General features: G+C 42.3%; 1 protein-coding gene across 6 annotated transcripts in view; it reads left to right on the top strand.

Annotated features, from left to right (window-relative positions):
* Positions 1 to 450: 450 nt before the first annotated feature.
* Positions 451 to 17,447, top strand: part of LOC110489385 (TBC1 domain family member 5) — a 40,810-nt gene continuing 23,813 nt past the window's right edge. For 2 of the 6 annotated variants that reach the window (XM_036971600.1, XM_036971604.1), the window contains exons 1-4: positions 451 to 570; positions 14,314 to 14,367; positions 15,300 to 15,421; positions 17,316 to 17,367. In XM_036971600.1, the coding sequence (XP_036827495.1) occupies positions 15,319 to 15,421; positions 17,316 to 17,367 (155 nt within the window). In that variant the 5' untranslated portion in view covers positions 451 to 570; positions 14,314 to 14,367; positions 15,300 to 15,318. Of the gene's footprint in view, positions 587 to 14,313; positions 14,368 to 14,492; positions 14,537 to 15,299; positions 15,422 to 17,315; positions 17,368 to 17,447 lie in introns of all 6 variants that reach the window. The other 4 variants (XM_036971602.1, XM_036971603.1, XM_036971601.1 and 1 more) reach the window with 4 other exon arrangements.

The raw sequence follows: 17,447 nt of genomic DNA, 5'->3' as shown, positions 1-17,447 counted from the left end.
CACACACACACACACAAACATATCAATCTGACACAATAGTTGTCTGCTCTACTTACAGAGGGCTAGTGGCTATGGGGCTCTTCAGGGGCTGTCTCTTATTATGCTGCAAACCCTAAAACAATGTAAGCATTGTTCCTCAGTCTGTTTGGGAATAATCAACGGGCAAGATTGCTTAATGTACCGTTTAACCATTTCACCATTGTAGATTCTCTTTTAGCCTTCACAGGCATGCACTTTGCAAGTGGGCCTTCATCACACACGTTTAATCCTCATCATTCATCACATGACAGAGGATAGTGATGTGTTGCATGATAATGTTTTGATGTAGAAGTATGTAATATAAATGAAACATATCCCAAGGTTCCTATTTTAATATGGGTCCTCAACCCATCCTGTTTTTGTTATGATTGATCATTTCAAGAACATGTTTATGGTAAATACGCTGCCATAATATTACCTCCCTAGTCACATGTTCTATCAGCTGTGCACCAGCATATCCGCCTGTTTCGCGACTGTTTACAATCAGAAGACAGACAGACCAGAATGGGGAACCCCGCATGAGCAGAACTGGTAAAACACACTCACAGTAAACAGATTATTTTTTATTTATATTTTATTGGGAAACAACTCTTGTTTTTGCATGAAGTTTCTATTTTGTTTTGTCTTTATCTGGCTGCATGTCGGAAGTGTACAGCTGGGCCTGTGTGCAATGCTCTTGCAGCTAGCCTGAAAGAAAAAAAACTAGCGAGACAGTTTAACGATTAAATTATATTACGAGCCATCAGCAACGCAGTGGCATAATACATTATTTGCTTGCTATTGTAAATATGCATGGTGTTTCTACCTAGTTAAAGACATGTTTGTTGGTCTACCACCATGTTGTTGGACAACTAACGTTAGCTGCTAAGTCATGCCAATATTACACACTAACATTGCGGTGGAAATGTGTCTGTTCACCTTTTCTGTTATTAAAGCTATAAAGCTATAATTTTGCTAACTGTCTATTTACCCTGTGTTCACATTCGGTCGATGCCTTTTGAGACATTCAGTTGGCCTCCACTTTGAATCTGTTGTTTGCTAGTTAGCTATGCACTAGCCTACCTGTTTTTATTATGTCTAAGTTATAGTTGCCAACAACACTTGTGGCCCAGTATAAGGCATTGATTATATTAGGTAATTGCAGGGCGTTTGCATAGTGTAGTGAACGTTGAGTCAGGTTGTATCCAGAGCTGTTTTGGTCGGAGGCCAAACAGGAGAGGTCTGTCCAGTAAGAACCGTTCTTTCAGCGTCGACCCTATGATCTCTGAGCGAGGTACGCTGACTGCAGGGAAGCAGCCAGTCTAACCTGTTACTGAAGACATATCTAATCCGTAACTCCTTGTCTGTCCATCCGGATAGTCTACCCAAGCCGAGTTATAGGTGCCGGTTTGGAGATAAATGTAGGCTCAGACGGTTTCTTTACAGATTTCCACCCATTATACAATCCGGAGGGATGGACAAGGAGTTCCGGGTTATAGATATAGCTAGTTATTGTCCAGGCCCCCCTGCATTGGATCTTTCTAGGACACCCATGCGCAAATGCTACCTAGTCTCTATAGCAGGGGCGTAGCAAGAAAGTATTTAAAAAAAATAATAATAATAATAGTGTATTTTACACCCCTGCTCTATAGAGCTAGCTGAGATGACAGCTGTAGGGAAAACAAATCCCTAGGTAGTGGATAGAAAGAAACCTTAAAAGGAACCAGACTCATGGTTGAAATTGATTAGTTATGTACTAAACTGTGCTAGGCTAGGGGCAGTAGGATGTTTCTTGCCTATGATTGTCATGTTGTTTCATGTCTCAAACACTGAGGGACAGAACATTTCAGGATCCCGGTCTGCACCCAGGCCTGCTCAGGATCTGTGGTAGCCTATAGTCTGCATCCCCAATGGCACCCTATTCCCTGCATAGTGCACTCGTTCCTTTGGGCCCTGGGGGCAAGTAATGCACTCTATAGGGAATAGGGTGCCATTTGGGAAGTAACATTAGCCTGTGTGTTGGTCTGGGAGCTCCTGTAGACCATGGGACTAGAGCCCTCTACAGCAGTAATATGGAGGTAATTGTGTGCTGAAGTGTAGGTATGTGAGTTTGTTTAACAGGGGTTCTCTCTTTTTCTCTTCATTTTCTCTCTTTTTTTCACCTAGCATGGAGTTTATGTCACCAGGTCTCTAGTCCTAACTCTTCCTGTCAGCTCCGATCAGAGCAGCTCCTCTCACTGGTCTCTCGCTCCAATTCAAGGGTCTATATTGGCATGGGAAACATAGTTAACATTGCCAAAGCAAGTGAATTAGATAATAAACTATTTAAAAAATTAACAGTAAACATTACTCACAGAAGTTCCAAAAGAATAAAGAAATGTGTGTATGCAGTGTTGTAATGATGTACAAATAGTTAAAGTACAAAAGGGAAAATAAATAAACATCAATATGGGTTGTATTTACAATGCCGTTTGTTCATTACTGGTTGCCCTTTTCTTGTGGCAACAGGTCACAAATCTTGCTGCTGTGATGGCACGCTGTGGAATTTCACCCAGTAGATATGGGAGTTTTTCAAAATCGGGTTAGTTTTTTAATGTAATCTGAGGGAAATGTGTGTCTATGGTCATACATTTGGCAGGAGGTTTGGAAGTGCAGCTCAGTTTCCACATTTTGTGGGCAGTGTGCACATAGCCTGTCTTCTCTTAGGAGCTCTTCTCTTGTGGGCCAGGTCTGCCTACGGTGGCCTTTCTCAATAGCAAGGCTATGCTCACTGAGTCTGTACATAGTCAAAGCTTTCCTTAAGTTTGGGCCAGTCCTCTCTGTTTTGGGCCAAGTAGCATTCTAGTTTACTCTGTTTTTTATTTTTTTTATTCTTTCCAATGTGTCAAGTAATTATCTTTTTGTTTTTTCATGGTTTGTGTTTGTGAACAGAGCCCCAGGACCAGATTGCTTAGGGGCCTCTTCTCCAGGTTCATCTCTCTGTAGGTGATGGCTTTGTTATGGAAGGTTTGGGAATCGCTTCCTTTTAGGTGGTTGTAGAATTTAATATATATTTTCTGGATTTGGATAATTAGTGGGTATCTCTCTGAGTTTATTATGAGGAGGATCATAAACATCCTATCTTTCCTTGTAGGATGACATCACAGTAGCTTATAGTGTTGGTAGGTAGACAGACTAGTGCTGTCAACAGAACAGCAGGTGATGAGTCTGTGTCAGCAGGTGACATATAGTTAGGGCTAGCTAGGCTTACATCCAGGAAGGCTTACAGTTGAAGTAGAGTATTTTTGCTGTGTGGGGAGTACTAGGTGATCTACCACCTGGATTTGATCCTATGTAGCAAAATTTGAAATGGTTTTTAATTTAAAAAAAATGTTTTACTTTGGTGTAAAGTAGAGACTCAAAGCAACAAAATGGTATATCATCCACTGCAGTTGAGGAACAATGGGACAGTAATTCTGCTTTGAAAGTTGATAAACTTGTAACCCCACTTTTGAGAAAATGGCCCTTGAATGTTTTGGAACACATACTGGAGAGCTCTTATTTGTCTACACCCATTCAGCATTGTTGACACCGTCTTAAGCCTTAGCTCCACCCATCTCTTTAAGGATTCACATGTAAGGCCATGTACTGAACAGAGTGAATACGGTAGTCTAGTAAACAACTAAAGATTTTAAGACTATAAGTAGAAGAATAAAGTAGTAGTAAAAATACACTAGTCCTTGGCCTGTATCCTGATCTGACTTTGGTGCAGGTCATGTTCTTCACATTACCGTCTCTGGTGAACACACACTATCAAATCCAATCCAAGTTTAGTTTATTTGGCACATGCATGGGATAAAGGTGTAAACGGTACAGTGAAATGGTTACTTGCATAGCCTTTTGTTTAAACATCTAGCTAGCTAAACAATGAACCATAATCCCAACTCATTCTGCCACGCATGAATCTGCAGGTAGCTAAAGATAACATTGAACCTAGTTGGTTAGCTAGCTAGCTAATATTAAGCTATAACTAGCAATGCAAATGGTCTGAGATGCCAATAATATTATTAATCAGATCATACACGTAATGTTAGATAGTGAGCGAGCCAGCTAACGTTAGCTAGCTAACAGTATGCTTTAACTTGCAATGAAATTAGCTTTCTGACAAAATTAGAAACGTATAATATCTGAAAATGTAGCTAGACTCTTTCCCCGTCTATATGGATGACTGCTTCTCTGTCATGTAGTTGCCATTTGTTTGAAAATGTAATCCGGAGACAGGTGTTTTTATACAACAGCCTCATCTCTCAGCTTCCACTGATTTAAAAACTCGGGCAACTTGCTTGTAACAACGACTGTTGTTCGCTGTTTCTTCTGACGACAGTGATGGGGGAAGACTAGTGTCTGGTTCAATGATTATTATTTTTAAACCTAAAATCAGGGATTTCCTCATCGTGATTCATTTTCAGCATGTAACAATCGTCAAAAAAAAGTAGTCCATCACAACGTTTTCCAACTGATCTTTGTCTATAGTGCTATTAACTTCAGGGCAGCAATGGAACACTTTTTTTCAGTTCTTAATGATATCTTTAAAAAACAAATTGCGTTAGAGGATTATCCACACATACTGAGCATCTGATGTTATAGACATGAGCATGCTTCATGGTAGACCAATCCAAACTAATTTCTTGGCCTGTCCAGCCCATCCATTATCTTAGCCGATCATGGTGTCGTGTCTTTGGCTATGCCGGATTAAGTGAAATGACATGCTATTCTATAAAATAATTTATCCGTAATTAATATTACCTGATTGAGCTAATCATGTAAATGTAATTAACTAGAGAGTCGGGCACCACAAAATAATGCTTATAGAGCTGTTATCTTCTGAATAAACTCTTAAAGACCTAGTAATATTTTGCGTCAATATCAATCGTCATCTTAATTCAGTCTCATCTGAAAGTTGTAAATTCTTAGTTATCTGCACGAACCCTGGGTTAACAAGTTGAATCAGCAATACAAAATTGGGTTTAATTATTTATTTCCTAAATACCTAACTAATCACACAGAATTACACATACACATAACTTGATTACAAATTACGTCATAAAGGAAAACGTCCCTAGTGGGCGGAACCAATATGACAGCTTGTTACACAAAAGAAAAGGGGCTGAGTTTGAGTGAAGGAGCGGGAAGACTGAGGAACAAAGGCGAAGCTGTGCTATCGTAAATACAGTATCCTATGCATTCTAAATTACCGCCAGGGGCGGGCCACTGATTGAGCAGAGCCCTGTCTCACATTTTATAAGCTAAAATCACATTTTATCCCATCACAAATAATTTCATATTCCAACATTTAAATTGAACAATTCCATGTGAATATGATAACTCTGTGTAGACTTTCCACTGTAGAGTTTGTCATCTGATCATTGATGAGAATGTCTCAGATGACAACCGAACTGACATCATTTTCATTAAGTTCCAAAGCAAATGTTCAATTGTTCGGATTACCAGAATATAGTTAATTTCCCCACACCTTCTGATGTTCCCTGAATCTCTATGTAAACCAAGGGTTTTGCAAATGTAACCTCAGTAGGGTAGAGAACGGAAAAGGTGGGAAGAGGTATTTATGACTTGTCATAAACCTAACCCCCAGGCCAACGTCATGACAATGGCTAGCGGGAAGGTTCCTGTATTCTTCTGTGGATAAACCAACTAGGCTCATAATTTTAAATGTTATTCGTATTTACAGATGGCATACAAGTTTAAGGCACATGAAAGCGCACATGTTCCCGAAGGAACTTTTGTCAAAAAAATAAATATATTTAAAATAACTTATTATGCCTCTCCTGCCTGGGCGCAGTGGTTAAGGGCGCTGTACTGCAGCGCTAGCTGTGCCACCAGAGACCCTGGGTTCGCGCCCAGGCTCTGTCGTAACCGGCCGCGACCGGGAGGTCCGTGGGGTGACTCACAATTGGCCTAGCGTCGTCCGGGTTAGGGAGGGCTTGGCCGGTAGGGATATCCTTGTCTCATCGTGCACCAACGACTCCTGTTGCGGGCCGGGCGCAGTGCACGCCAACCAAGGTTGCCAGGTGCACGGTGTTTCCTCCGACACATTGGTGGGGCTGGCTTCCGGGTTGGATGCGCGCTGTGTTAAGAAGCAGTGCGGCTTGGTTGGGTTGTGTATCGGAGGACGCATGACTTTCAACCTTCGTCTCTCCCGAGCCCGTACGGGAGTTGTAGCGATGAGACAAGATAGTAGCTACTAAAAACAATTGGATACTACGAAATTGGGGAGAAAAAGGGGGTAAAATTAAAAAATAAAATGCCTCTCCTGTGATGTGTGACATACTTCTTGAAACAGGTGAAGAAGACTGAAGACTGAACCAATCTGTATAGACTACTTCCACTAAGATGGACCCTCAGTCACATGAAAGTCGTAGTCTTCTATACTAGCACTGAAGTACCCTGCTCTTTCTGTTGTTCCTCAGTGTATTCTGCTGTTGTCAGAACTCAGAATGTCTAGGTTATCTGCTGTTCTACAGCAACATAATCAGACTGACTGAAAGCAGAAGAAAGTCTTTATGGCTCTGGGCAGAAACTACACAGCCCCTCTGTCTAGCTCAGTTTATATCCAATTTGTTTTCTACCATTTCAGGTCTTCCAAGTCCTCAATCTTTATTTTAATTGGAGTGGAGAGGGAGGGAGAGGGACTTCACCTCTTCACAGCAGGCATGAAGTGCTGTTTACAGTAAAGAGGAAGTGAATCATTATGTTGGTTTATTAATCTCCCTGAGGGAATGAAAGTGTAGCTTTATGTATTTCACTTGCATGTCATTTTATTTTGTAAGGCATTTGTCAAATTTAGCTTTCTGTTTCTGTAATGTGTTGTCATACGCTGTACAAACGACTACATAAGGCTAATCATTGTTTCTGTCTGGGATCATGTAGAGGTCAGGATGAGGACTCTAATGTGTGTCGTAATAATGTCTGTTAATGGCTCAGACTGTGCTAAGGGTATCCTCATTCCCCAAATGTCTGGATCGTATTCATTAGTGCACACTGTAGCAAAACATTTTTGCAAGGGAAAAATAACAAGCGTTTCTTATTGGACAAGTCCAGGTTTCCCCTGTTTCAGTCCATTTTGTGATGTTTGGTACCTAGTGGATATGGCACAGTTTTTCACACAAGTGGGATTTAGTGTGCCTTGTTTCAGTATGCTAAATCACAGGCAAGTATCTTATCTTATCCCAGTACATGCTTGTAGATAACTTTACATTGCTATTTACCTATTGGTTTATTAATTCCTTCCGTTATGTATTTATTTGATTACATAAAAGATCAATGCGGTGAACTATTGACGTATCTTTGTGTGGTAAATTACACAGTAGTTAATTTGCGTTGATTATTGCACTGAGAAGTTTGTTGTTATTGTTACAGAAAAGGAGTTGACACTCTGAAATATAACTTCAGAATAGAAGTGAAGTCTTCCTCCAGGCATGGCCACCCGCACGCACACCAGGCCTGGAATTTTAGGTACAAGGCCATTTGGCCTTCAAGAGGTGCCCAACCTGCCAGGGCACCAAGGCCACCTGGAAAAACACTAGCTATTCTGTTAAGTGTATGTACAGTGGGGCAAAAAAGTATTTAGTCAGCCACCAATTGTGCAAGTTCTCCCACTTAAAAAGATGAGGCCTGTCATTTTCATCATAGGTACACTTCAACTATGACAGGCCAAGACCAAAGAGCTGTCAAAGGACACCAGAAACAAAATTGTAGACCTGCACCAGGCTGGGAAGACTGTATCTGCAATAGGTAAGCAGCTTGGTTTGAAGAAATAAACTGTGGGAGCAATTATTTGGAAATGGAAGACATACAAGACCACTGATAATCTCCCTCGATCTGGGGCTCCACGCAAGATCTCACCCCGTGGGGTCCAAATGATCACAAGAACGGTGAGCAAAAATCCCAGAACCACACGGGGGGACCTAGTAAATGACCTGCAGAGAGCTGGGACCAAAGTAACAAAGCCTACCATCAGTAACACACTACGCCGCCAGGGACTCAAATCCTGCAGTGCCAGACGTGTCCCCCTGCTTAAGCCAGTACATGTCCAGGCCCGTCTGAAGTTTGCTAGAGAGCATTTGGATGATCCAGAAGAAGATTGGGAGAATGTCAGATGAAACCAAAATATAACTTTTTGGTAAAAACTCAACTCGTCGTGTTTGGAGGACAAAGAATGCTGAGTTGCATCCAAAGAACACCATACCTACTGTGAAGCATGGGGGTGGAAACATCATGCTTTGGGGCTGTTTTTCTGCAAAGGGACCAGGACGACTGATCCGTGTAAAGGAAAGAATGAATGGGGCCATGTATCGTGAGATTTTGAGTGAAAACCTCCTTCCATCAGCAAGGGCATTGAAGATGAAACGTGGCTGGGTCTTTCAGCATGACAATGATCCCAAACACACCACCCGGGCAACGAAGGAGTGGCTTCGTAAGAAGCATTTCAAGGTCCTGGAGTGGCCTAGCCAGTCTCCAGATCTCAACCCCATAGAAAATCTTTGGTGGGAGTTGAAAGTCCGTGTTGCCCAGCAACAGCCCCAAAACATCACTGCTCTAGAGGATATCTGCATGGAGGAATGGGCCAAAATACCAGCAACAGTGTGTGAAAACCTTGTGAAGACTTACAGAAAACGTTTGACCTCTGTCATTGCCAGCAAAGGATATATAACAAAGTATTGAGAAACTTTTGTTATTGACCAAATAGTCATTTTCCACTATAATTTGCAAATAAATCCATTAAAAATCCTACAATGTGATTTTCTGGATTTTTTTTCTTCTCATTTTGTCTGTCATAGTTGAAGTGTACCTATGATGGAAATTACAGGCCTCATCTTGTTAAGTTGGAGAACTTGCACAATTGGTGGCTGACTAAATACACTGCTCAAAAAAATAAAGGGAACACTTAAACAACATAATGTAACTCCAAGTCAATCACACTTCTGTGAAATCAAACTGTCCATTTAGGAAGCAACACTGATTGACAATAAATTTCACATGCTGTTGTGCAAATGGAATAGACAACAGGTGGAAATTATAGGCAATTAACAAGACAACCAATAAAGGAGTGGTTCTGCAGGTGATAACCACTGACCACTTCTCAGTTCCTATGCTTCCTGGCTGATGTTTTGGTCACTTTTGAATGCTGGCGGTGCTTTCATTCTAGTGGTAGCATGAGACGGAGTCTACAACCCACACAAGTGGCTCTGGTAGTGCAGCTCATCCAGGATGGGACATCAATGCGAGCTGTGGCAAGAAGGTTTGCTGTGTCTGTCAGCGTAGTGTCCAGAGCATAGAGGCGCTACCAGGAGACAGGCCAGTACATCAGGAGATGTGGAGGAAGCCGTAGGAGGGCAACAACCCAGCAGCAGGACCGCTACCTCCACATTTGTGCAAGGAGGAGCAGGAGGAGCACTGCCAGAGCCCTGCAAAATGACCTCCAGCAGGCCACAAATGTGCATGTGTCTGCTCAAACGGTCAGAAACAGACTCCATGAGGGTGGTATGAGGGCCCGACGTCCACAGGTGGGAGTTGTGCTTACAGCCCAACACCGTGCAGGACGTTTGGCGTTTGCCAGAGAACACCAAGATTGGCAAATTCGCCACTGGCGCCCTGTGCTCTTCACAGATGAAAGCAGGTTCACACTGAGCACGTGACAGATGTGACAGTCTGGAGACGCCGTGTCGATAACGTTCTGCTGCCTGCAACATCCTCCAGCATGACCGGTTTGGCGGTGGGTCAGTCATGGTGTGGGGTGGCATTTCTTTGGGAGGCCACACAGCCCTCCATGTGCTCGCCAGAGGTAGCCTGACTGCCATTAGGTACCGAGATGAGATCCTCAGACCCCTTGTGAGACCATATGCTGGTGCGGTTGGCCCTGGGTTCCTCCTAATGCAAGACAATGCTAGACCTCATGTGGCTGGAGTGTGTCAGCAGTTCCTGCAAGAGGAAGGCATTGATGCTATGGACTGGGTCGCCCGTTCCCCAGACCTGAATCCAATTGAGCACATCTGGGACATCATGTCTCGTTCCAGCCACCAACTGTTGTACCACAGACTGTCCAGGAGTTGGCGGATGCTTTAGTCCAGGTCTGGGAGGAGATTCCTCAGGAGACCATCCGCCACCTCATCAGGAGCATGCCCAGGCATTGTAGGGAGGTTATACAGGCACATGGAGGCCACACACACTACTGAGCCTCATTTTGACTTTTAAGGACATTACATCAAAGTTGGATCAGCCTGTAGTGTGGTTTTCCACTTTAATTTTGAGTGTGACTCCAAATCCAGACCTCCATGGGTTGATAAATTTGATTTCCATTGATAATTTTTGTGATTTTGTTGTCAGCACATTCAACTATGTAAAGAAAAAAGTATTTAATAAGAATGTTTTATTCAGATCTAGGATGTTATTTTTAGTGTTCCCTTTATTTTTTTTGAGCAGTGTACTTTTTTGCCCCACTGTAAATGTTGGAGTATTTTACTAATAATATTACATTGTTGTTTAGCTTTTTTTCTATCTGATTGGGTGGGTGGGCCTGTGCCTTCCCAGGCCCACCCACACCTAGGCCCTCCCAGGCCCACGCCCCTCCCCCACAGGGGGAATCTGGAGCAGATTCCATGCATGAGCAGCACAGTCAATGGGTGTGATGTGGGGGTAGGACTCCTCCACTTTAGAGCAAGCAGCCTTATGTTCGCCTTCATGGTGACTGCATTGTCTGTCACCAGTGCAAATACCTTCTGTGGTCGAAGGTCATTGACTGCCTTCAGCTCATCTGCAGTGTAGAGACCGGCGTGTCTATTGTCCCTTGTCTGTGCTCTTGTAGAATACTGGTTGAGGGGTGGAAATGATGTAGTTAATTATTCCTTGCCCACGAACATTCGACCACCCATCAGAGATGATTGCAATAGTCTGCTTTCGCTATGATTTGTTTGACCTTCACCTGAACTCTGTTGAACTCTGCATCCAGCAAATGAGTAGATAAGCATGTCTGGTTGGAGGGGTGTATGCTGGGCGAAGAACATTCAGAAATCTCTTCCAATACACATTGCCTGTGAGCGTCAGAGGTGAACCAGTTGCATACACAGCTCAAGCAAGACATTCATCATTTCTCTGACTACGTACCTCCATTGAGTTAAAAAAAATAAGTTCCGATTCCAGGAGGACCATGAGCTGTTGCTATCTATAAGGTGTGTGATACATCATTTTCACCTCTGACAGAAGTCTCATCTTCTATTCGAGGTTGCTTGTGAGCTCTGAGGGAACTTTATGCACTTGGCCAGATGATTCTGCATCTTTATTTGCGTTCGTCACATATGATTTGGCACAGTATTTGCAAATGTACACTGCTGCAGTGAAATGTCTCCACACATCAGATGATGCCCGTGGAATTTTCCTGTAAAGATTAGTAAAAAAAAATCTAAATACAATTCCATGTACAGATAAATAGTTAAGGAGTTAGATTAAAAAACTCCTTTGTAATATAAATGTTTTAAAATAAGTGAATTAACACTCCTCAGTTAGCAGGCTCAAGCAAGCTAAAACCCACATGGTAGCAAACACTAACTAGCAGAAATTAAGTTAAATCATTTAAACACACTTTGCTGTAGGCTACTATTTACTAGTTAAACAAAAATAATGTCATATAAAATATATTCACCCCACCCAGTATTGTAATCAAAACTTACCAGAAAGCGTGTAGTCCTTGTCTCCAGTGTAGTAGTGTGGGCTCAATAGCATCTCATTAGTGTGCAAGATCTTGAGAATCAGCTGTCCTTGTGATGGCAGAATTGCAGAGGGTTGCAATTCCATTGAATTGAGGACAGTTTAACCAAAAGGTTCACTGTTATAAGCTAACTATTTTTAATGAATTTAAGCTAAATTCCCGGGCTTAACTTCCCATGCTAAATTCCGGAAATTGTCCGGAAAGTTTCCGACCCTTTGCAACCCTAGTTAGTTCATAAAAGGAAATCAGTCAATTTAAGTAAATCCATTAGGCCCTAATCTTTGGATTTCACGTAACTGGGAATAGAGATATGCATCTGTTGGTCACGTATTCCTTTTCAAATGGTTTTTTAGCACCATACACGCTGTCTACTAGCTGCTCGGTACAGTTAACCTGGGATTGATCCATGAAGAGCTTACTTCTCCAGTGGCCATTGAAGGTGAGAATTTTCCCGCTGAGGTCGGTGCCCTACATTCTAGAACAGTCAGGTCAATACCCTGTGAGGACGACCAGCACACACACACGAGCTTCCCTGCGACTGTTTGTGCAGAAATTATTTGGTTGTGCAAAACCAGTTTCACCAGCTGTCCGGGCAGCTTGTCTCAGACGATCCCGCAGGCGATCCCGCAGGTGAAGAAGCTGGATGTGGAGGTCCTGGGCTGGAGTGGTTACACGTGGTTGTGAGGCCTGTTGGATGTACTGTCATCCTCGAAAACGTCGTTGGAGGCGGCTTAGAGAAATTAACATTCAATTCTTTGACAACAGCTCTGGTGGACATTCCTGCAGTCAGCATGCCAATGGCACTCTCCCTCAACTTGAGGCATTGTGTTGCGTTACAAAACTGCACATTTTAGTGTGGCCTTTTATTGTCCCCAGCATAATTTGCAGCTGTGTAATGATCATGCTGTTTAATCAGCTACTTGATATGCCACACCTGTCAGGTAGATGAATTATCTTGGGAAAGGAGAAATGTTCACTAACCGGGTTGTAAACAAATTTCTGCACAAATTGAGAGAAATAAGCTTTTTGTGCGTTTGGAACATTTCTGGGATATTTTATTTCAGCTCATGAAACATGGGACCAACACTTTACCTGTTGTGTTTATATTTTTGTTCAGTGTAGTTGTTACATTTCTAAATATTGAGATTGGAACTCCCCCTTCTTCTAATAATGGTTTGGTTGGTCTCTATTGGGCCATTTGAAGATGAAGGCCGTCATCTTACATGATTAGAGGACCTTGAGATGCTGGAACTGCTGCACTGCTAGTAGCTTCTGTTACATGTTCTGATTCTTCTGTAAAAATTCATTAGACATGAAACGTACACAGCCCGTGGCCTGACAGTGAGCCGTCGTAGAGTTTGAGGAACTAGACGATTAGGCACGTCTGAAACACGTCAAACTATTTTCAGAATCCATTCTAGTTCAAAATGAGGAAACGCAACCCATTATTTACCTATTCACAGCATCTCTCTCTCTCTCATTGGAGATTAGTTCTAATTATTTAATGGGATAATGCCTTTTTAAAAGGGGGAGAAGAAAAACTGAAATTACTTAAAGAAGGCATTAGTCTTTGTGAAGAACAGATGTTGCCGAGGCAAACAGGAGCATGCATTATGCATATAAAATGATTTATTTTGGTAGCGTGCACGGCTGATTTATGGAAGCCCCGTTCCATGCGCCTCGTTAATGGGTTTAAGGAGATGCCTTTTGTAAAGGTGATTTCCATAATTAATAAAGGGACATGCATAATGTGTGCGCTGCTGCAGTGGAAGGAGGCATGTGTTATGTAGGCTAGGTTCCAATGTGTGTACACACCAACACATTGATAACCTGCGAGGCCTATCCATGATAAAGAACAGACAGGAGGAGTTGTTTAACCTAAATAAGATAAACAGGGTTTATTGAGGATGTTATAAAATGTTGGTGTTTTTTTTTAATGAAAGATGTGTGTGTGGTTTAGGGGTTTAGGCTAATTCTGGAATGGAGATGCTCGATGGCCTATCGTATTATGCGAAACGGCATGATTTCTCTCTTTTGATACTGTAGGACTTAGTCTGATTTCCATGGCGTTGTAGTGTCTATTTGTCACATCTCCCACATAGAGCTGTCAGTCTGAACATTCCCTGAGCTATCCTTATTCCCTACTTTCTCCATGGAAGTGGTTGTTTTTGTGCACAAGTCACTCTATCATTTGCATACACATTTTCATGTCAATTTACATAATGTTATTTTCCACTTCTTGTTCTTGTCCAATCTGTCTTATTACAGTGTAGGCTGTCAGCAATGTTTGAAAGCCACTCGGCACACATTACAGTAGTCTAAACTTCATGCAGCAACGAAGTCAGTCATCAGATCTATCAGTTCCTCCTTCACTATTGTCTTGTTGAATTCCCTTCACTAGTGTTGTGTTGAATTCATTTGGTGTGATCTCCATACCCAGGGATAGAGAGAGATACAAATACTTTTTTTTTTGTTTTTGATCTTTGATTTCTCTTCTTTTTGTCCTGAATGTCCCTCTGTGTTGTTTCTCTCAGATACGCCTTCATCTGTCGTGAGTCTAAGCTGAGGAGAAACACATTGTTGTGACTGTAAGTACTGACATGGAACAAAGACAAAAAAGCCTAGGCCTAAAGCTTAATTGGATAAGAATATTCCCATTTTATACTGTTCTGTTTTTAATTGCTCAACTTCCTCCCACTCTTTCTATTATCAGATAAATCCTCCTGCTCTTGCTCTGGTGTGTTCAGTTACTCCATGGTATTTACTGCTGCAGTCATCCATGTTTTTTCTGGGTTAAAAAGGGGCTTAGGTGGTGGTAGGTGCTGTCGGCACAATGGGCGCGGTCGGCACAGTGTAATTTTAGCACATTTATTTTGGTGTTTTAGCATTTTCAAACCTATTTCCTGCAATTCTCAGAATTTCTCCTTGGAGCAGAGATATATTTTTGCAGTTTTAAGGTTTTGCCATTCAGCTGACAGAAGATGTAGCAGTTTTAAAGCTAATTTCCAGGGATTCTACACATTCTGCCATGGAGCTGAGATCATTTGAAAGATAATTTCCTGCAGTTCTATGCATTTTGCCATAGCTAATGCTGTGTTCTTTTGCTCAAAGGGAAACATCACAAGTTTTCAACTTCATATTCATCTCCAGCTCCAGCTCAATATCAACATATGTGAAAATTATAGAAATGTGCCATTTTCACATATGTTGATGTTGGGCTGGAGTTGAGAAATTGTGACATTTCCATTTAAAAACAATACTATTAAATTGTCAGGATTTAAAAACAATTAAATTGTTTTGGGAATGTTCTATTGCCTGACTGTCTAGCTTTTATTTTGATGCCTGTTAGTGCTCAAAGATGATTTTTATCAAAATTCTATACTGTAGGTCTATAATCTTTTCTACATACTTTATATCTGGGTTTAGTCGTTTAAGTTTACACAGTGTTTTGTTTGTTTGGACTTGTTCTTGTTCTATGGTACACGGGTAGTTCTAACCCGTCCTGTTGTTCTCATCACAGGTTCTGTTGGGTGGGTGTCATGCAGCACCCTAACTTTGAGACTCACCACCCTCTCCAGCCAGAGGGAGAGCAGGAGATAGGTTTTGACCCGCTCCACAACTTAAACAGGAATCTCAGCCGTGGTGAGTCGACATTTACAACACATTCGTTAAGGATTTATTAACATGTTATAAGTCTTATCATCTGAGGCTTAATTAAGCTATTCTGAATATGAAATGTTTATCTAGTAATGTGGGGAAAAGTCGATAGTTACTTCTGTATGATATTATATCGAAATGACTCCTAGTATAGATCAGTAAAATATTTACAGTACCAGTCAAGTTTGGACACACCTACTCATTTAAGGGTTTTTCTTTATTTTTACTATTTTCTACATTGTAAACTCAAGGGGGAAAAAAAATAAAATAAATGTCTTCTCACTGTCAACTGTGTTTATTTTCAGCAAACTTAACATGTGTAAATATTTGAATGAACATAAGATTCAACAACTGAGACACAACTGAACAAGTTCCACAGACATGTGACTAACAGAAATGGAATAATGTGTCCCCTGGGGGGGGGGGGGGGTTAAAATCAAAAGTAAGTCAGTATCTGGTGTGGCCACCAGCTGCATTAAGTACTGCAGTGCATCTCCTCCTCATGGACTGCACCAGATTTGCCTGTTCTTGCTGTGAGATGTTACCCCACTCTTCCACCAAGGCACCTGCAAGTTTACGGACAATTCTGTGGGGAATGGCCCCAGCCCTCACCCTCCGACCCAACAGGTCCCAGATGTGCTCAATGGGATTGAGATCCGGGATCTTCGCTGGCCATGGCAGAACACGGACATTCCTATCTTGCAGGAAATCACGCACAGAACAAGCAGTATTTCTGGGTGCATTGTCATGCTAGAGGTAATGTCAGGATGAGCCTGCAGGAAGGGTACCACATGAGGGAGGAGGATGTCTTCCCTGTAACGTACAGCGTTGAGATTGCCTGCAATGATGATAAGCTCAGTCCGATGATGCTGTGACAGACCATGACGGACCCTCCACATCCAAATCGATCCCAATCCAGAGTACAGGCCTCGGTGTAACGCTCATTCCTTCAACGATAAACGTGAATCCGACCATCACCCCTGGTGAGACAAAACCACAACTTGTCAATGAAGAGCACTTTTTGCCAGTCCTGTCTGGTCCAGCGAAGGTGGGTTTGTCCCCATAGGAGACAACGTTGCCCGTGATGTCTGGTGAGGACCTGCCTTATAACAGGCCTACAAGCTTTCATTCCAGCCTCCCTCAGCCTATTGCGGACAGTCTGAGCACCGATGGAGAGATTGTGCGTTCCTGGTGTAACTCAGGCAGTTGTTGACATCCTGTACCTGTCCCGCAGGTGTGCTGTTCGGATGTACCGATCCTGTGCAGGAGTTGTTAAACGTGGTCTGCCACTGCGAGGACGATCAGCTGTCCGTCCTGTCTCACTGTAGCGCTGTCTTAGGCGTTTCACAGTACGGACATTGCAATTTATTGCCCTGGCCACATCTGCCGTGCTCATGCCTCCTTGCAGCATGCCTAAGGCACATTCACGCAGATGAGCAGGGACCCTGGGCATCTTTCTTTTGGTGGTTTCTGGAGTCAGTAGAAAGAAAGGCCTCTAGTGTCCTACATTTTCATAACTGTGACCTTAATTGCCTACCGTCTGTAAACTGTTAGTGTCTTAACGACCGTTCCACAGGTGCATGTTCATTAATTGTTTATGGTTCATTGAACAATCATGGGGAACGGTGTTTAAACCCTTTACAATGAAGATCTGTGAAGTTATTTGGATTTTACGAATTATTTGAAAGACAGGGTCCTGATAAAGGGACGTTTCTGTTTTTTCTGAGTTTATAAGAAAACATGCCTTCGTCAGAAAAGGGTGCATTGATCAAGTATTCAATCATCCATTATGTTGGAGCTGAGCTTCATTGTGCCACATTGGTGTCTATAGCGCCTTCTAGTGGCTGCATGTTTAATGCTTTTCATGTGTGTTTAACAGGAGGATCTCTGGATAGTAGCACTTTGTCTGAGTCCACTTTCCTCTCCTACAGGTAATGTGTGTAATTTATGTTTTGGTCCACGTCACAGCCAGATCTAATTCTCTGCTTATTCCATATTAGATTAAATAAAA

This window comes from Oncorhynchus mykiss, chromosome 32, assembly GCF_013265735.2.
Source record: "Oncorhynchus mykiss isolate Arlee chromosome 32, USDA_OmykA_1.1, whole genome shotgun sequence".
Classification (NCBI taxonomy): Eukaryota; Metazoa; Chordata; class Actinopteri; order Salmoniformes; family Salmonidae; genus Oncorhynchus; species Oncorhynchus mykiss.
This window is presented reverse-complemented; position numbering and strand designations above follow the sequence as displayed.